Raw genomic sequence first — 17,694 nt, forward strand, 5'->3', positions numbered from 1 at the left:
CCAAACTGCACATCCCCTTCTGATGAATTCCAATTATCTGTAAAGACCAGTAGGTTTAATTAGACTCTTGAATATCTTGTTTCGAACAGTAGATGCATATTCTTTACTTTTGCTTTCTTAAAGGGAGTTTTAAGAAGTTTGTGGAATGGTGCATGCAGTATTTACTTATGAATACTGACTTTTCCTTTCTTTCTTCATGGAAGCAACAGCTGACACTTTTCCTGCAATTTTGCCTGGAAGGCCCAGGCAACAACAGAATATAAGAGATTTCCATCAAGACCTACCTGTCTTTACACCCAGTGTTTCCACTGTGATTAGCAAGCATACTAAAGAAAAAAGAGACTTAACAAATGAAACCGCAATAAGTTCCGTGTCCTTGCCTGATGTTGGTCCTAGCCAAAGTACTCACTATGATCTTCAACAGCCTACTTACATAGTTAAACAACCAGTTAAGAGCTTTCACTCTGATGAAAATAGTGGTTTCCAGGTTGACACAAAAAGCATACAACACACTAGTCACAATTTTCCATCCCTAGAGATGCCATCAATTGGGAAAATTGGCCATAGTGAAGCATATTCATTTTACGAAATCCCTGAAATACTAGAAAGTGAAGTGGGTGGAACTGGCTTGGAAAGAAAGTTGAAGAAGAAAAAGAAAAGAAAGCAAAAAAATCCTGAACAGGAAGAGCTTCTTGTGAGCAAATCTCACAGAAAACCATACTTTCCTCTTGATTCATCACCATTAGATTTCACAAAAATACAAGATGCAGCTGAAAAATTTGCCAGTTTTGGTGCTGATGGTGATTCTTATTTGGAAAGACATGCTACAAGTGCAGAAGAGACCTCTGTAAATGAATGGTCAAGGATAACAATGGATAATTCTGAATTTCAGACTCCGATATCAGAAGGTTCATGTGCTACTGTGATGGTTAATCCTAATTACAGCAGAGAGCAAGATGAAGAAGTGCTTAGGGGAACTAAGAGCAAGAAAAATAAGCAGAAGAAGAAAGTGGTTGAACAGGGAATGGAAGGTATACCTAGAGAACAATTCACTGTACAAGCAGAAAAGCTTGTGAACAAGAGCACACATTATTCTGTGCCAGAGTCAGCTTCTGGTCTTGACGATACACTGCTCCAAAGCACATTAGAAAAGGTTGATAATGAGAGTGTTGAACAGAAAAGTGATCATGATAACACTGCAGGAAAAGTGAACTTTAATAAAGGTCCTTTAGATAATATTCAGTATGACATGAAGGAGAAGAAGAAAGTGCATAAGGCTGTAAAAGAGGGAGCTATAGATTTTGTAGAAGGAAAAGAGAGAGTCCAAAAAATGGAGAAGCACTATGCTGATGGTAAATGTAAGGTAAAAGTTAAGAGTAAGGAAGTGAAGTCTTACGATGGGAGCAACAGAGATAATTTGTTGGAAAATAGTAACAATGAGATTCACAAGTTGATCTCAATAGAGGCTAGTGATGTAAAGGTGGATTCTTGTAATGAAGATAAGATTTCTCCTGTTGCTGTAAAGAAGATTTATGATGAAGAGAACATAGAAGTGTTAAGTGAAAATAAAGGGGAGAAGGCTCATAAGTTAATGTCAGAAGAAGTAAGTGTGAGTGTAGGAATTGGATCTAGTAAGGAAAAACAGATTTCTCCAGTTGAATCTAAAAATGTGGATGATGGAGCGGATATAGAAGAATTACTTAAAGTTAATGAAAAAACATTTCAGAAAGTGTTACCTGAAGAGGTTAATGTAAAAATAGGTACTTCTAAGAGTAAAAGTTCTCATTTTGCCATATCTGCAAGGGAATGTGTAGGTAAAGACAACAGAGATGATTTCCAAATAAAAGGAAAAGAAAAATGTGACAATATGACATTACTCCAGTCCTCTAATATTGGGTTTGACAATTCTGCATTAAAGGAGGTGACTGCTGCCGATAGTTTGGAAAACCCCTTTGAAAATGTAGAAGATAAAATTCAATCTTATGCAGAAAGCAAGGCATGTACTGTTGCAGATAAATATGACTTGAGTGAAAACAGCTACCAAAGAAGAAAAGAAGAAGCTAATCAACCAGAGATTCAGGGGTCCTCTATGAAAGAAGAAGTTCCAATTCCTGATACAGGTGTCAGTATGACTCCTGATGCAGCCACACATGACCCCAAAGTAAAAAAGGTCATTGATGTTGATACAAAAAAGTTTTTTGGGGTCGGTGAAGAATCTCAGAATTTAAACAGTGTTCAACTCCCCATGATTTCTGAATTTAAAAGATCCAGAGATGAGCAGAAATCAACTGCCAGTAATAGTAAGTGGGTTGAAAATGTAGAAGATAAAATTCAGTCTCATGCAGAAAACAAGGCATATCGTGTTGCTGAAAAAAATGAAAATACCACTCAAAGAAGAAAGGAAGAAACTAATAAACCAGAGATTCAGGGATCCTGTATGAAAGTAGATGTTCCAATTCCTAACACAGGTGTCAGTATGACTTTGGAATCAACTGCCCTTGACTCCAAAGAAAAAAAGGCCATTGATGTTGAAACAAAAATGTTTTTGGGGACAGGTGAAGAATCTCAAAATTTAAACAGTACTCAATTCCCAAAGGTTTCTGAATTTAAAAAATCGAAAGACAAGCAAAAACCCACTCCCAGCAATAGTAAGTTTGTTGATACTATTTGCCCAGAAATGCAAAAAAATAAATCTGCTGATCACCTAATTTTTGGAGTAAAATGCCAGTCCTTTGATAATAGTAAAAATAAAAGTCAGATTGACAATTTGAGCAATTTAATTGATCCTAATCCAGAAAATAACAGTTCAGTTTTTGACATAAATCTCAATCAAATCACTGCTGGTGATACACTGAAAGCTCATGAAGAACCTGCATCAACTTTCCAACTTTCAGATTCCTTCTCTCAAAGCCTACAACTAGATTCTCCTCCACTAAGTCCTGAAGCTCAGGAACATGTTCAATGTATGGTACAACCTGAGAATAATTATGCTGTTACTCCCATGCTGTCTGATGATCAGGAATTTAAGCAGAATTTTCCAGAACATAAACAAATTAAAAACAATTTACCTGAACCTCCAGAGCCCTTTTCAGCTCTTAAGGAGGTACAAGCATTGCACACCACTTCTATGGGCAAAGAGGATGACTTTTTAGAAGATGAAAAGAAAGCTTCAGTGATGGAAGCAGATAAGCATAAAAAAAAACAAAACAAAGAAACAGAGATGAAAAGCTATATGAGGCCTACACAGTCGAGGGTAGCTCAACAGTTTAGGGCTCCAGAGGCCAAAGTCACAGTGCCAAACACATTCAGTTTCTACAGAGGCCAGGCTGAACCAAGTCCCAAGAAACGGATGAAAACAGAAGCAAATGAACTGACTGTTCCTAAACTCCGGGAAGGTGTGTCAACTGCATTATTAGCACGTAAACCCTGATTGTTTTGCCTTTATGCAGTTTATGTGAGCTTAAGTTTTGTCATGATTGATTATCATCACTTGCCTTGAGAAAACAAAATCTACTTATTGGCTGCTGTATTTTGTGCAAGACACAGATTCCACTTTGCTTGCTTTCACATTTTAACTATACTAATGACTGCAACTTTGTCTGGAATGAGTTTCTTTGATTAATGTTGCTTGGAAAGATTTCATATTTAGTACAGTTTAGTACAGTTATGCACATTGTTTTTGGTTTTAAAAAGACATGAATTAATCTTCTATGTTTAACAGAATGGTTTATAGTCTTGAACAAGAAATATGAGATGATATTTTTATTTTGGGTATGTAGAGTTCATAGCAATGGGACTGCATACTGTATGATGCATACAATGAGAAGCAATACTTATTTTGCTTGACATTCTGAAAAAATATTTTGTTCCAATATTACTGTCCAGCAATGCTCACTGTGCCAAAATAATTAATTGGCAGTTTGCTCCTGTAATTTTTTACTAAAGACTGTATCACATTCTGCTTGGTTCAGTTTCCTGATCTAATCTGATGCCACCCCTCACCACTGACCTATTCACTGGCTTTAGTCATGTACCATCTGCTTGACTTTATTTATCAGATCTACTCTGGGACTGAGATATGTCGCATTCTGTTTTAGCTCATGGCCAAATGTTATGGTTTAAATGTAGCTTTAACCAGCTATACTCAAATAAGCACTTTTTACTGGAAAAGCCAGCTAAATTTTACTTTATTTTTGTAGCACAGTCTTCATTAATACATATTTTTGTATTTGGTATGATGTGTATGAAAGCTTGTGTTAACCAGCACAACATAGTGCTTATGGGACAAGAAACAAAAACTTGTCTTTTTGTTGCTCATTAAAATATTCAGATGTTTTTAAGAACTGTTTTTTTTTTTTTATTTTAAATATTCAGTTAAGGCCACCCATTATTCTAGACATGTTTAATGGGATTGGTCAAAAATAACTCCTAAGGAAAGGTTTAAAGCCTTGAGCTTGTAGACTTAAGGAGTGTAAAGTTAAGAGAGGGGAGGCAGACGAAGAGAGAAGCGATTGACAAATTTGTGACCCAATTTATTTGATAGCAAGGAATGAACATTCACATAGTTATGCACAGAGGGGCTGTAGACTTATTATTCTATCAGTTTATCTTATACGGTGTGTTTTTTTAACTTTGTGTCTTTGTTGTTTATTGCAGTTAGTATTTTTGCATGTTTTACCTCCTTAATATTTCTGTGTACCTTCCTTACAAACTCTCAGCAACTATTTGTAAACACTGCTCCTGCAGCCTTGATAAGAGTCTCTAGTCTTGTGTCCTAACAAAGGCTTTTCTAGACCAACTGAAAATTGTGAACTTTGATAATTTTAACATACCCTGTTGTCCCTCTTTTTGAAAATAGCCCCCCCCCCTTCCAGCCACCCCTCAGTCTGCCAGTCCTGATGCACTCTCCTACCACCTTCCATGTAGCATTGAGAAAGTGTGTTAGCGCAAACATCCCGCAGTGTCCAGTGTTTTGACATTTGTAATCAGATCCCACCATTGCGACTTTTTAATCACTGTAGTAACTGCAACCATAGAGACTGATTTAACCGTCTCTATAGATGGTGTTGCTGGCACAGCCACTAATGAAGAGAGGCATATATCCATTAAGTCTGAGTTTGTCAAATGGCCCCTTCCTGCTCTAGACTGTAGCTCCAGCTGAAATTAATGTTTCCCCATCCTTGCCAACATCAACCTGTACATTGTTTGTTGTTTATTCCACCAAGTGGATTTTTAGTACCTCTTCCTTTAAATAGACCACTGGTGGCTTTTTGAACTTTCAGTACCTCTCCACCAAATCTGGAGACCTTCCTACTATTATGGGGAATGTTAATTTCTTACAGCTCTGCTTATGAGTCCTAGGGCTCTTGCCACACCAGCTCTGTGCATTTCTCTATTCTATATAAAGAGTTTTGTTTTCAAGACCTCTGGTAACAAATGTCTCTTATTTAATATCATTTGTAATATAACATTTACAAAATTTGAATTAAGTTTAAATTAATAAAGGAAGATAAAGGCAAAGCTCACAAGTCTTTCAAACATCAGTGAATGTATTGTTGCATTGACTACAGCTCAGGGAGTAAGAGAAGAGAGTGTTGCTTCTGTGCATTTAAGAGAAAAAAGTGCTTTATAGAAATGCTCAATGTCCTTCCTAAGAATAGGTGCTCACTAAAAGTAATGCAGGCTGTTATGTATAGTTAAAGAGTTAAGTCCTAATGGAATAAAAAAAAATTGCTACTCCTATAAAAACAAAAAAGTATGCTAATTAACAACTACCAGACCAAAGGTTTTATTCCCCAATCCTTGGTTTGTACTGCAAGACATTTAGAGATTATTTGCACTTTTTTTTTTGTTTTTTGTTTTATAAATTGTTGTCAAGTGAGGTATGGTGAAATGTGCAAATGCATGTGTCTTGTTTTTATTATGTGCAAGCCTTTCATGTTTTTGTTTCCCATTGTAAATTTTTGTCTTTTAACCACAGCGTGTGCTTTATTTTTCTGTGTCCATTTGAGTAATGCTATTTCTTGAGCCAACTTCTCACAATTTTAGTATTTATACAGAACTCATGATAGGACTAATACAGCTTTACTGCACTTAACAACTACAAAATTGTGTAGGTATTTGGGTTAATGTTGGATTCTAAGTTACATGTCTCTTTGTTTGACCACTGCGTTTTAATGGTTGTTAAGTTTTGAGCCAATTGTTCTTAGAGATAGATGCAAAATGATTGATGTAGTTTCTTCAGTGGTGGAAAGGCAAAGGTCACTGGTAAGGGAATTATGTATAGTATCTATATTCTCATTTGGATAATTTAAAGCTACTCTTTAGTAATGGCATGAGGACTGAGCATCAGTAGTAAATTTGCACTAGAAATTGGTTCGTTTTAAACACTAAAAGAAGAATTCAGTAAAGACCTAATACTTTAGTTAAAAAGTTAGATGGACTTTCTGAAAAGTGCCATAAACAGTAAATATTAATTTAGTGAAAAATAATAGATTTTAGTGTCTTAGCAACTAATTATTCACTTACGACTAATTCAGTTTGAAACATAAGAAAAATGCTGGGCATCATTCCTGATAAGGCAGTCTCCTTTTGTGGAAGTGCTCACAGTTAAGCGTTTGTAGTCAACTGAGGTCAACTTTTTGTAATTGACTTTCCCTGCCACCTCTTGTTCGTTCATCAGTCAATGAACAAAATGGTGTTATACTCCAGATTGGAATTTGAAATAAGCTGTACTTGCATAAAATGTGCTTTTCTAATTCAAAAGCACTGTGTGTTTCCACTGTATTTGTAAACGCCATTTATGATACAAAATTAATGATTATCTTTGTGGTCTATATAAAACACTATGCTGGGAATTGCATAGTGTGTTCATGGTTGGGTTTTGCAGCTCTCTTATTATACCCATGAAGGCATTCTTCATATTTCAGTACTTTTATATCTTATTGTTAAATCTCATTAAATTAATTCTAGATACTGTAAATTCAGTCTAATAAAGAATTGACCACTTATTTAGTATTATTCTAAAAGGATCTGTTTGTTTTTCCTTCTTCAAATATATCGTTGCATTTATTTTGTTAGGTTTAACAAATGCATTTAGTATGTAGCCGCAAAAGGCACCATAAGTTTGTATGTGTGTGCAGAATAACCGAACTGTTATGAGGGAAGTACTGTTAATAGTTTAGCCTCAACTCAGCAGGCTGCTTCCTTCATGACTGTTTAACAAAAGAGCATTGTGGACCTTATGCTTACAGAATCTATTCAGGACAGAGAAAAAAGCGTTTAGGCCCCAGAGTAGTGTGGGGAGGACTGTTTTTAAAAATGGCTTTTATAGTTGTTTTTTTTTTTAAAGGGTGCTGTATCTTCCTTTTTTTATAGTAGATCTATAACTTTCTTAGGTATGTATGCATGTAATGAACAAAGCACCCATTGTGGTAGATCAGTCTGTCTGTCTGTCTGTCTGCATGAAACAACTCGGCTCCCCGTGGATGAATTTTATTGAAATGTGGCTCACTTATTCTTGAATGAATCACGGCAGTTTGTTTTTGTTGCGGTATCTTAAACAGATCATACACAGTGTTAAAATTTCAAAATCTCCCATTGAAAAGAATAGGTGAATTTGTAAACTCATCTGTCTTAAAACAAATTCTGTGTGACTTCAACTATAAATTTTATATTGACAGTGGGTACATCAACTTGTATATTTTGTGTGTATTAAATCTTTTTCACCTCCGATAGCCGCTACTGACGGCAAACAGATTCCCAATACAAATTAATTAAGCACCAGCAGACTGCGTGCACAAGTAGGAAGTTGCTGTCACTGACTGTTTATGTTGGCGGACTAACAAGCAATTATCTATTAAAAAGTTCAGCTGGTCACACATGAAAACCACGGTGTCAGCAAGTTCTTAGTGCTTTATGACATCTTCCCAGCGGCTTGTGAGGAAGCAGAATAGAACTAGTGCATCAGCCTCTGCCTTCCTAATGCTTCAAGTCGTAACAGGTAAGTTAAACGATCTTCGTACTGCAAAAGTATAAAATGCAAACAAAGAAAACAAAAGGTTTTTTTAGCTATGAATGATGTTGTGCCGTTATACACAAGAGTAAATAACAATTTACTCAATATTAACCTTACATTAAACCAACATTACTGCACCATTATCTGCAAAATTAAAATGATTCACTATTTCACTGACTATATAGTTTACTAAGGTGACCAGACATCCCAGAGGCAGGGACAGTTTCAATTTCAAGCTATGCCTCCTGATAAATAACAAAAGAATATTGGAATGTCCAGGTTTTGAAAGGCAGTCCATCTAATAAAAAATTGCTCCGGCAAAACAAACATTCTCACAATATATTTAGAACAGCGCTTATGAAGCTCAAAGGGGGAAGCCCCCATGCCCCTTCTCTCCACCTTGTCTTTGAAGTAATATGTGTATAATAGCGCAGTCAAAACTGCTGAGGGTGAAAAGCTGATTATGAACGTCTGCTAAATCTGAACATCATGATAAGGACCAAGAACTTTTTTTTAATGTCATATTTTTCACTATTTTTGTGTGAATTATTTTGCCTTGAATTTTTACTAAAACTTTTAAAATGAAGATCTTTAGTCTGTGGAATTATTTGAACGTGTGTCAAACTATTGCCAGAAGTACCCTATGAAGCAAACTGTGGAATTAAAATCTGCAAAACTTCTGTAATTTGGGACAAACACTGCTACACAGTGTATGGCTATTTGTTTCCACTTCAACTACTGCATGGAATCCTATGTGTTCATTTGTGAAAGTCTTTTTTTTTTTTTTTAATTCCTTTGCCCAGATCTCTCTCTGATGATGATGAGGTAAAGCAGACATTGAACAAAGGAAGATGGGCTTGTGTTCCAAATTGTGACCAATGTGACCATACACAAAATACTGGCCACCCTACTAAACCACTACAGTTATTACCCTTTAAAAGGTCTGATAAACCAACTGAGGCTGAACTTTAAAGATATTGGTATTATCTGTTACATTTCTTTTGCCCTGCACCCTCCCCTCACTACTTCTTTCAGCAGTATTTCTTAAACTTTGGGTCACAGACTTGTCTATGATGAGTTGCCACAGGATTGTGAAATAAAATTAGATAATTTTGTCCAAGTGTGAAGGCTTTGGCAAGTGATATACTGTCCTCTGTTGACTTTTTACTGCATTTGTATGCAGTCTGAGTCTTGGCTTATACGATGTAGCTGGCCCAAAACAGAGAGCTTTTATTTACATGGTATTAACGTGTCATTATTATTTTCTACGACAACACCACTGTGTACACAACCTGTGTTGCAATTAAACCTAGCAGACTCACAAAAGAAAAGCGGGAGCAGATGTGTGTAAGGTGAAGGCAACAGGATGCTAGTTTCAAATGTTGGAAATGAAAATAACGGATGCAGCACAAGCATGTGATGATTTTTGGGATGTTGTGGAGATGAGTCATTAGGCTGGGGGTATATATAGTGCCTTGCTAGCATGGTCTACTAAATGTAGTTTTCATTAGACTTTATTTCTCTCTGCTTAACTATATCGTACACTAAACATTTATATATTCAGACGCGGGAAGAGCGTGTAGATTCCACATACATCCAACCTCAGTCAAACTGAGGTTAAAGTTCAATGACAAAGCTATGTGCTTCACCATTGTGCCTTCCATGTATTATTGCATTATGCATATTCTGTAAAAACATGTTAAATTAGCTAAATTGAACGACCCCCTCTTTCCATTTCTATGTCTCTCTCTCTCTCTCTTTCATGAGGCTCACTGAAGTGAAGCCCAAGGCTGTAATTTTATGGGACACGTGTATGCGAACAGTCTTGGCTGTATTAAACATAGCAAGCACCCACTGTCAATAAGTCATTGAGCTGTTAGCAATGATCTAGCTATCACTCTTTATGCCCTGATACAATATAGAAACATGTATTGTATGTCCTTGCTCTGAACCCTCAAGTGATGGTGAAGAAGATGCATTTTCTTGTGTTTTTTGAGCATGGAGTGTTAATAACTGCCTGCAGTAGATGACAAAAGTATCTGTCAGTCTTGTTCATGACTCAAACACATGAACTTGGAGAGACCTAAAGTTCAATACTAAGTTCACAAATTTTTCTTCTAGGGTGATGAATGGCTGATTAGACATGACAGTTTATTCAAGCTTGAAGCCACCTTCTGCCAGGATCGTTGCCTATTATACCCTCATTAATATGCATTAGTATGAGAATAGTTATGTGAGCCAACTGGATAAAGCTATGTTTAAAATATTAAAAGTTTCGGTACAATTCCAGATGTTAACAGTGAGATTATCTTAAAAGAGGAACTGTGGAAAGGCAGATCCATGGCTTAAGGAGCAAGGGCCCATTTTTGAATAAATAAGTAATGGATGGGCTCGTGCCAGGAAGTGGAGCAGGTGCAAATGATCTGCTGATAAGATGGCTTATCTCCAGGTTGGTGTGAGGCAGTTGGCCGTCAGTGCATTGCCTTGCTGGCAGGTTACAGGCAGTCTGATTGTCTCATTATCAGCACAGGGCGGCATTTAGGTGATCACACCTGCAACCGCTCCTCAGCCTATCAAAGGGCATGGCAGGATCAGAAAGGGGAGAGACCAGAATTGAGCTGAAGAAGGAAGGAAAAGAAGGAAAGGAGGCAGGAAAGAAAACGAGGCAGGAAGATGGGAGAGAACCGTTGCATGAGAGGCTGAGAGTGAGAGCAGAGGTAGATATCTGTGTGGAGAGCTCCATAAGGGAGCGGGTGGTCAACACCCAGGGGGCTGCTGTAGAGGATCACTCCAGCTGAGCATTTTAGAGTGCTGGAGTGACCAGGTGGTGCGGGTGACTCCCTGCAGTTATCCAGGAAGGCAGTGGGAGTCAGCAGTTCAGACTGGGAGCCCCAGAGTGAGCGCCATGGCCCTTACGGACCTGGGCCTTGGGTTTGGTTGAGGTGAAGCCCTGTTGCAGCCATGGAGTGCTAGGGATCCGGACCAGTGGAAGATTTGTAATGCCTTTCGTTTTGGTGTCTTCTCCTCCTTCAAGGTCCATTCAGGATAATGTGAGGAGACGTCAGTATAATGGGAAGCACTGGCAACTGTATTTTAAAGAAAGAATTTCTGCCTGGGAGTTTTTAACCTCGCTTTTAGTGGATTTGTTTATTTTGATTGCTTTTAACATCCACTTTCACTTCTTTTATGGATTATTTATTTATTGAAGACTGAGCACTGCACTTTGGACACAGTTTGGGTTTAATTTGTTCTACTAAAAGCACTGAGCACCTTTACAACTTCCCCTTGCTTGGCTGTGTGAGTGTCGTCATTCGCTGGCTCATCCTGGTTATGACTTTTAATGGTGTCGGGTTCAGGAAGGGCCCAACACGGAAGTAGGAGCATGGAATGGAGCTGACCCACACCATCACAAAAACCTAATACTTTTGATAACTGTATACTAGAGCTTGACTGGTCAGCTGTAGCTCATTTACCCATCCTTCTATTTTGAGTTCTCTTTTGTTTACTATGGGGTCACTTATAGGCAATGATGCAGATTGGTCACTCCTTTCGTTTTTGGATATGCTTATGTGCAGTATACATTGTCATCAGTGCATAGCCAAATGATTTCAGCAACAGCCCACCAATGTTTGTGTAAATATGCATAAATTATTTTTTTCCCCCCCACAGTCCAAAGACATGTTGTTAATTTTAAGATAATACTAAAATGGGCATGTGCAAAGAACTATATATGTGTTCATAGCATACCTAGTAATGACCAGGCATTCTTGGGAGTTCATACCTTCCTTGTCTGCAACAGCACTGATACAGTAAACATAGGGCCATGGGTTAGTTTATGTCATGTCACATTAAAACAGCATATTTATATTGTGTGTTTATACAGATAAGTCTTAGGCAGAGTGGTGGCTCACTGGCTAAGGATCTATGCTGGTATCTGGAAGGTTAATGCTCAAATCCCATTATTGCCAGAAGGGATCCTATTCCGTTGGGCCCTTGAGCAAGGTCGTTAACCTGAAAATTGCTCCAAGGGCTTTGTACTTTGGCTGATCCTGCTTTGTGACCACCAAAGGTCATATGAAAGACAATTTTCCCTCATGGATTAACAAACTATATTAAATTAAAAAAAAAATAACTTTGATATTTGCAAGGTAATATTGATTTGTAGTAATTACTATTGCATGGCTGCGCTTGGGTCCTAATCTGAAGTCCTAAGATGGTTTGTCGTGTGGTGGGTGTTGCAACACGCTGTATCAGTACATGCTCCCAGCCTAAGAATTCTTATATTGGAAAGCTACTTGTGATAGCTTTTTCTCTGCTTGTGTTTCCATAGCAGCTGTATGATGTATGGTTTATTTAGAATTAGAATTTCTTTCTGAATATCTTGGAATCTTTTTTAAATAAGTGCACTTTATATTGGTACAATTTCACTTTTCTCCATTATATTTAAACAGTATCCTGAAGGGTTTGGATGCAATCAGTAAATTGGTAGTGTCCTATGTTTTTCTAATTTTTGCTTTTTATAGAACATAAATCAATTTAAAATAAAAAGGTTCAGTTTTAAGGGAACGATGTATGAAAATTATTATTATCTGGTTTATAAAATTAGGTGGTCTCTGAAGCCTGGAACTTGACTTAAAATGATCAATGGGTAAAATCTATAGTTCAAGTCCTGTTCCAATCATACTCTTTTATTTCAGACTCTAAAATAGATTATAAATTGATGAAATCTAACATTAAACTACTTGTATGGGCCTGGGCTATTAAATTACTGACCGCAAAAGTCTCCGTTTTCAAATTGAAAATCACAGGCATTGATAAATGGCTTCATGTAATTTTTTCTGAAAAATAATAAGCTTCCTTCTATACATGGTAGTCATGTTCCTCTGAAGTCCATATCCCAACAGTAGTGCTATCACTCATAACGTCATTTGGATGATGACAAGGCTAACATTTGAGCTAAAAAAAAAATCTTCATTTTGCAAGCCAATATGCTGAATACAAACAATATTGCAGTTTGTGCTTATGATTTTATAAGTGCTTTCTGTTAAGGAGTTCAAAATAAGGCAGCACAGAGATTTGTTTTTTATGTCGATACCCTGGAAAAAAATATATCTCGTACTGCAAGACGTGAAAAAGCAGGCAGATTATCTGCAGCATAGTAACTGTTCACTTAGGAATGTTACTCTAATTGTATGCAGTCATAAAGCGTTCACATTTATCTTTTTTGTTAAGGTTTGTAAAGTAAAACTCTCCAGGTATTCGGACACTGATATATAGGTATAAGGAAAAAAGCTTAATTATGCTGGCAAATATTTCAAGCTGTTCATTAGATTAATTCAAGAAAATGCATTTTCTAGCAAGATGTTGAGTAGAAAAGATGCATTAAACAGTAATGAAATCCCAGGTGGTCTTCATGTTTTCTGATAAATATTGTCTTTGTGTAATAGAGGAGATAGGCTGAAATCCCTACTGTTTCTTTTGTGGAATGACACTAGTCTGTTTTTCTCCTCTAGCCTGGATGAATGTGAAACAGTGAAATACAGTATAACCGAGTAGCTGGTTGGCTGTCTCTTGGTGCCTTTTTTCCAAACATATTTCTGGAACTATGTTTCTCCTTATTTCTGTTTTGGGCAGACTGCTTCCTAGCAGCGTCTGCCACCAGCAGTAATGAGGAAAATACCGAGTTAAAAAAAACAGGCAATTTACTTTTTACAGACTTGTTCAGAAGCTGCTGATGCAACACTTTATCCATACAAGCATCTTAAAATTAATCTTTGTGGCAGCTGAGCTGAGTTTTTTCCCTTTCTAGTCCTCTGTTAACAATACCCAATGTAGCCTTGCTTAATAGTTAGTAAATTAAGAAAGCAATAGAAAGTGCCTGGCAGTCCTGTTATAAGTGATCCATCGGGATTAATCATAGCTGAGTAATTCCACTACCTTGCTGATATTTTGGATTTGATTGTTGATTTTATGCAAGCTCTGTCTACCTGAGTGATTTCACAGTGATTTACAGTTTTTTGTTGTTTAGAAGCCAGAAAAACCTGATGGAGACTTTTTTTTAAATCTTGTTTACCTTTTTCTCCAATTTCAAAATACCTGATATGCAGAGAGTGAGTTCTCCCAAAATATCAGACATGATTTGTATTGTTTTATTTAAATCACAGAACTGTACCTTATTGGTTCACTTTAGGGGTGATCACTTATTTTCTAAATGGCTACCACAGTTCAAAAAGACACTTGAAAGGAATGTAGAAAGTACAATAATATGCATCGGAAAGATAAAAAAAAACAAAAAACTTTACATTTAGCACATAGCTGACAAAGAGAACAAAGCAAATGAGAACTTCTTGAGCAGTGTGGCCTGCAGGGAGCGCACTAGCTCCTCAAACCCAACACAGACAGATACAGTCACAAGTTCACAAGCACATTATCATTATTCAGTGAGAAACGCTTTTCAACTGTTTCCCACAGCACAGTACCAAAGCACAGTACACAGCAATCCTTTTCTTTCTTTCTTTCTTTCTTTCTTTCTTTCTTTCTTTCTTTCTTTCTTTCTTTCTTTCTTTCTTTCGCCTCCACTCCTCCTCCTGCAAGCTTCAACTTCTCCTTTCTGACTCTATGTCTTGGAGCAGTGGGCTTCTTTTATCCAGCACCCGGGAGTACTTCCAGTGGCTTGTTAGTGTGGTCCAGAAGTACTTCCAGGTGAAGCAGAACCCGACTGCCATGGCAGCACCCATGAAACCAAACAGGGATTTGCTGAGCTCTAACTCCCATGAAGCCCTGTGGGAATCCAAGGCACTGCTGCAACCCAGAGCGGCTGCCATTTAGCGATTCAGGGAAGGTACTACCCTGTGCATGTTCTCACCTCCAATCTTTCCACTGTGAATGTGTCCCAGCTATCCGCCATAATATTAAATTAGTTCTTTCTATATTATGTTGGGAAAAATGGGACAAGACACAATAAAAATTTGTTTGTTAGCAGCAAGGCTAATAATGAAAGACAACAGAAAATAACAAGGAAACTTTATATAGAGCTGATGCTGGAAGGGACAAGACTTCCTAGGGGGCTCTGGAAGTGATGTCTCTGTTCTTCAAAGGGCTCCTTGTCCATTCTCAAGCTGGAAGAAGAACAGAAGTTAATACATGTGCTTCCACATAACCCGTCCCCATTATGTTTTCCTGCTTGGAGGCTCCAACACACTCCTCTCACTTGCATGACAATGATAAAACAGCAGCTAGAATTAAAAAGTTAATAACGGGTCCAGCGTGTTTACTTTAGAATTATATTATTGGGTTTTTGCAAATTCTGAATGGTTTCGTTTCAGCTCTAATTTTGAGGTAATATAAAATATCACTTATTAATTTTTCTTTAGTCATTGTTACAAAGCTCAGGACTATCAAAGAGATATACACAAATTTTTGCCCATAATGGTTTTAGTGATCATACGTTAGAGCTTTCCATGGGTACATTTTAGACAGTCTTAAATGAGATATACAGTATTTCATTGATTGAAAATTTATAGTTGAATTATGGCATGCTTGTTGCATATTGAGGTAGAATTTATTTTGTGTATGCTGGAATTCCATTCCTTTTCAGAAATTTTAATTAAAAGGGCCTTTTCTCAATGATTAGTAAAGGGTAAATTTCTTGACATTTTGTATATTCTCTGGAGATGCTGTCTAAATCTTTGCCCGCACTAGATAGTATCACCTGAAGAATACAAATCAGTGAAAAATACAAGAAATTGGATAACTGAAATTTAGGTAGGTATATAGTAGGAAAAATTGTAGCTGGATGGTTAACTTTGGAGATTAATTGTTCAAAAGATTCAAATATATCAATATAGAAATCTGTCAATATCACAGTCCTGGGGTTTTTTCATAGAGTGAATACTACATGTTATAGAATGCTGAAGTGTGTGATTATCATGCACAGGGGCAACAGACAAGAGCTTCTCTACCCTAAAATGTGTTCTGTGTTGGTTTACTATCTTTAGTGAGTGGTGGAGCACTTTATTTATTGATTGATGAAAATTAGTGTAGATTGGTACATAGAGTATAAAAAGAAGATTTATAGCAGAATTTCTTTTACATTGCAAACCAAGCAGATATGTATCGCTGGACTTTTTACAATGTTTATTTTATTGTATGGATATTTGCAGCCCAGTAATAGAATGGAAAGTTAGGTAGTGCCTTCCAGCCTTCTGCTTTTTATCTCAGTATAGTTGTCTTTTTGAATCATGGCAGTTTTGAGTACCAGATAAATGATGTTACCCTTAAGTCTAACATCTTAAAGGCTAAATCTGATTACAAACAGCACTGTGAATTATCGGTACCCCGTAGTATTTATTGTTTATGGATATCAGGCCACACATCCACTGTCAGGATGCAATGTAAGTGTAAGCTCTGAGCAGAAATTAACAGTTGTAATGCAGTAACTTAATTGCTTAAGGTTTAAGCTATAACAGACATGAACACTCACAGCATTAAGCACACAGTAAAACAAATTTCATTTACAGAACATAAACAAATGATGAAGCTGAAAGTCTCATTACAATCAGAATATGGCCAGATGACTGTGGAGGAGAGAGAAAAAACGAAAACTCCAGTCAGCAGTTTTCCTTCCTCATCATAGCACAAAATTATGCAATTTCTTTTGAAAAAATAGTGGTGTATCCTCATAGTTCTAGATTCTGTGCCAAAGTGTATTGAATATTTTTTGTGGTTTATGGTGACTCAGTGCTTTAAGACAATTCATTTCCCCCTTTTCATTTATTTGTGGCATGAAATTAGAGGAAAACATCTCTGGTGTGAAATGTTGGGATTAGATACTACCTTAGCTATTTGACTCCAGTGAATTTAAGTAAGATTTTTTACTTTAATCTCTGCAAAGGGCTGATTGAAATTCTAATTGTTTTTGTTAAAACCATACAGATGAATTGTCTGTAGTGATGTGCAGGAGAACTATGGATTGCATCAAGCAGTCTGGGTCCATAGATGATCAGTACAGTTTTGGCCATAAGCTTATAGATTGAGATGCTGCTTCCTGTTCAAAACGTTCAGATCATTTTACTTGTTCTGATCTATATGTTGTTACCCAGATGACGTAGACTTTCTTTGAATGCCAATGGCTGTCACTCTTTTGGCATCTGCATCTCCAGAGCATCATCCTGACCAAAAACTGGTTGTTGAATGGGGTAGTCATTAGTGGAAATAGCTCTTAATTAGAGCTGCAGTCTTTTCAAAGCACTGACATGAGCCGGTCGGCACAGAGAGAAGAGGCTGTTGCCATGGAGATGAGAGCAGGCTCCCTGCCTCCAATGATGCTCAATAACAGCTTTAGTAAGGGTTGTCTGAGAATAAGCCTGTCAGAAATAGAAATCCTCCTCCTCCTCTTTAACAGACATACACAACCCTTCCATCTTCTACATATCTGTTATCTCTGCATAACAGAAACGAGCCTCAGGGCCTCAGGTGGGGGTGCTGAAGCTAGACACTTTATTGATATGTGACAGTGCAGTTGCAGTGTTTCTGCCTGGAGCGGTCTCCTTTTGTGGCCAGTATTACTGCAGCATTTTTCAGTGTGAAGCGGAAAGTGGTCATTAATTAATTTATTTATTTTTTTGTGCTTCCAAAGCCAAATGTAACAAATGTGAACTTGCTGTCCTGAAGGCATG

General features: G+C 37.2%; 2 protein-coding genes across 9 annotated transcripts in view; one reads left to right on the forward strand and one right to left on the reverse strand.

The window, feature by feature from the left end:
* Positions 1-17,694, reverse strand: part of LOC114653992 (alanine aminotransferase 2-like) — a 493,749-nt gene that overhangs the window by 292,854 nt on the left and 183,201 nt on the right. The window lies entirely within an intron of this gene.
* LOC114653784 (microtubule-associated protein 4) overlaps positions 1-17,694 on the forward strand; it is a 212,199-nt gene that overhangs the window by 104,062 nt on the left and 90,443 nt on the right. For 7 of the 8 annotated variants that reach the window (XM_051928943.1, XM_051928947.1, XM_051928948.1 and 4 more), the window contains one exon: positions 210-3,395. The exons of the other annotated variant lie outside the window; for it this stretch is intronic. In XM_051928943.1, coding sequence (XP_051784903.1) covers positions 210-3,395 — 3,186 coding nt within the window. The remainder of the gene's footprint in view (positions 1-209; positions 3,396-17,694) is intronic. 8 annotated transcript variants of the gene reach the window in all.

This window comes from Erpetoichthys calabaricus, chromosome 6, assembly GCF_900747795.2.
Source record: "Erpetoichthys calabaricus chromosome 6, fErpCal1.3, whole genome shotgun sequence".
NCBI lineage: Eukaryota > Metazoa > Chordata > Cladistia > Polypteriformes > Polypteridae > Erpetoichthys > Erpetoichthys calabaricus.